Source organism: Olea europaea, chromosome 10, assembly GCF_002742605.1.
Source record: "Olea europaea var. sylvestris chromosome 10, O_europaea_v1, whole genome shotgun sequence".
NCBI lineage: Eukaryota > Viridiplantae > Streptophyta > Magnoliopsida > Lamiales > Oleaceae > Olea > Olea europaea.
Window position 1 is genome coordinate 26,831,225 of NC_036246.1, and position 2,057 is coordinate 26,833,281.

The 2,057-nt window shown below is 30.8% G+C and overlaps 1 protein-coding gene across 1 annotated transcript; it reads left to right on the forward strand.

Annotated features, from left to right (window-relative positions):
* The first annotated feature begins 7 nt into the window (after positions 1-7).
* Positions 8-1,955, forward strand: LOC111402701. The gene is made up of 3 exons (XM_023031054.1): positions 8-97; positions 179-325; positions 958-1,955. Exons 1-3 carry the CDS (start codon positions 35-37, stop codon positions 1,111-1,113), a joined length of 366 nt encoding a protein of 121 aa, XP_022886822.1. The 5' UTR covers positions 8-34; the 3' UTR covers positions 1,114-1,955.
* Positions 1,956-2,057: the final 102 nt, after the last annotated feature.

Below are 2,057 nucleotides of genomic sequence, written 5' to 3' on the forward strand. Positions count from 1 at the left end.
ATTACAAGAATCACAGCTTGAAAGAATACGAAGAATGCAACAAAATAACCAAGCAGAATGTAAATATTCATTGCATGGTTATCTACTTGTATTCCAGGTAATTTTCTTACATTTATTCCCTATTCGATATAATTTAATCATGTAAAAACGTTAATATTCCTTTTTACTTATATTTCAGTATTGGATATACGAAGCTTTTCCTAAAATTGGACGACATTTTGGTCATCGTATTCGTACAAGTTTAAAATGTCCACGAATGCATAAATGGCAGCCTCAAATGGTATTAGCGGAAAATGTTATTAAAGAATTTTTAGCTACTGAAGAGGTATGTTCATTTCAGTAAACAATTAAATATATCTTTCATTCTTTATAAATAAATTTTAGAGAATACGTCTGATATTTTATTACAATATTACAATTATAGATTACAGTAATTACAACGTTAAATCCTACTGAAGCAGAATTGGAAACATTCTGGTATACAACTCTTTCACTACCAATTGACAACCAACATCGTACACTAGACAGCATTGTCAATGGTGAATTGGAAAATACAACAGAACAAATTCGAGCATATAACATACATCCACAAGAAACAACTGTACGCAGTTCAAATAGAATTGAATCTACTTCTTCCGGTACTTCAGACTATGTAACTAAACAAGATATGGAACAGATGTTCAATGTACACAGACAAGATATCTTTGGTTTCTAGACAGCTTGAAAACACAGATGATTCAAGAAGCAACAAAGCAAGAAGCTCAGTATCATATGATTCTTGAAAATCAACAAACTCTCTGTCAGACACTTCTTGACAATCAAAAACAATTTTTTGAAGTGCAGCAAAAAAATCAACAGGAACATTTTCAGGGCATACAATCAGACATGCATTCTTATGTGGATACCAGTTTCGGTTTAATGAAGTCTTACATTGATGAACAAAATCGAAATATGGAGAATCAGTTAACCAACTGGAAATCACATATGGAATCAATTGTAGCCTCTGTACAACATGATTTGCCCCCTCCAACAAATCAAGCTGAATTTGAAATGCTTTCAACATCTGAACATGTAGAAGACGTCGAAAGATCAACAAAAGAAAAAAAAAGGTAAGCAAAAAGAGACACAATCTCCATCACCAACCGCAACGAATACTTTAAAAGATTATAACATCGACAAATACAAAAACATTAGAGAATGGATATCAGAAAATCCATCAGAGTAAGATATTAAAATTAACTTCGTTAACTTAAATATTCTATTTCGTATTTTACTTATTTAATAACAATTTCATTTTTTCTTATATAGTGCATACTAGAAAGATGAAATCGGCAATCAATACGCAAGACATTCGCTGATGAATATAATAAATCAAATTAAAGATATAAATATTGTGGTAAGTCAACTTTAGCAATTTTAATTAATTTTACTTCGTTATTAATATAGCTAATTTAAATTTTTTTTACTAACATATTGATATAGAATTAAAGCTATTGCGAAGACTCATTTATGATACATCTTCCCCGATTTCCAAAGAATATGCAATCATGGACTTTCGATTCGAGAATGAGTGTGTTCATTGGTACACAACGATCAAACGAGGAGCAACCGCTTCTGTGAATAATTTCCAGGCATTAGAGCAATACACAAAAGGAGAATTACCTACATTTGCTCGACCCTGGATAACATACAACTATTTATTGATTCCAGTCGCATATCCAGGCAACAGTTGGTTTATTTTTCTTGTTGATTTTGAAAAGTGGAAATTTCAAGTATATGATTGCAGCCACAACATTCATACACCAGATGCAATCAAATTACGTACAGCCCCAGTTTTGGATGTAGTACAATCATTATTAATAGCTACTGACATTTTCTTCGGGAAGCCAAATTTACGAAAACATAGAAATAAACGTATGAAATTGGAAATCATACCGCATCTACCTTCTCAAAATAATGGGTAAGTATCTCAACAATTTACTTTAATATTTATTTTTCTATTCAATTTTATTTTACATTTATAGCATTACTATAAAATAACTTCAAACTATTTTTTC

Coding starts and splice junctions, on each gene's coding strand:
- LOC111402701 (XM_023031054.1), top strand. CDS start 35: ATGCAACAAAATAACCAAGCAGAATGTAAATATTCATTGCATGGTTAT. Junction 98..178: donor GTTATCTACTTGTATTCCAG/GTAATTTTCTTA, acceptor CTTATATTTCAG/TATTGGATATACGAAGCTTT. Junction 326..957: donor AATTTTTAGCTACTGAAGAG/GTATGTTCATTT, acceptor CGAAATATGGAG/AATCAGTTAACCAACTGGAA.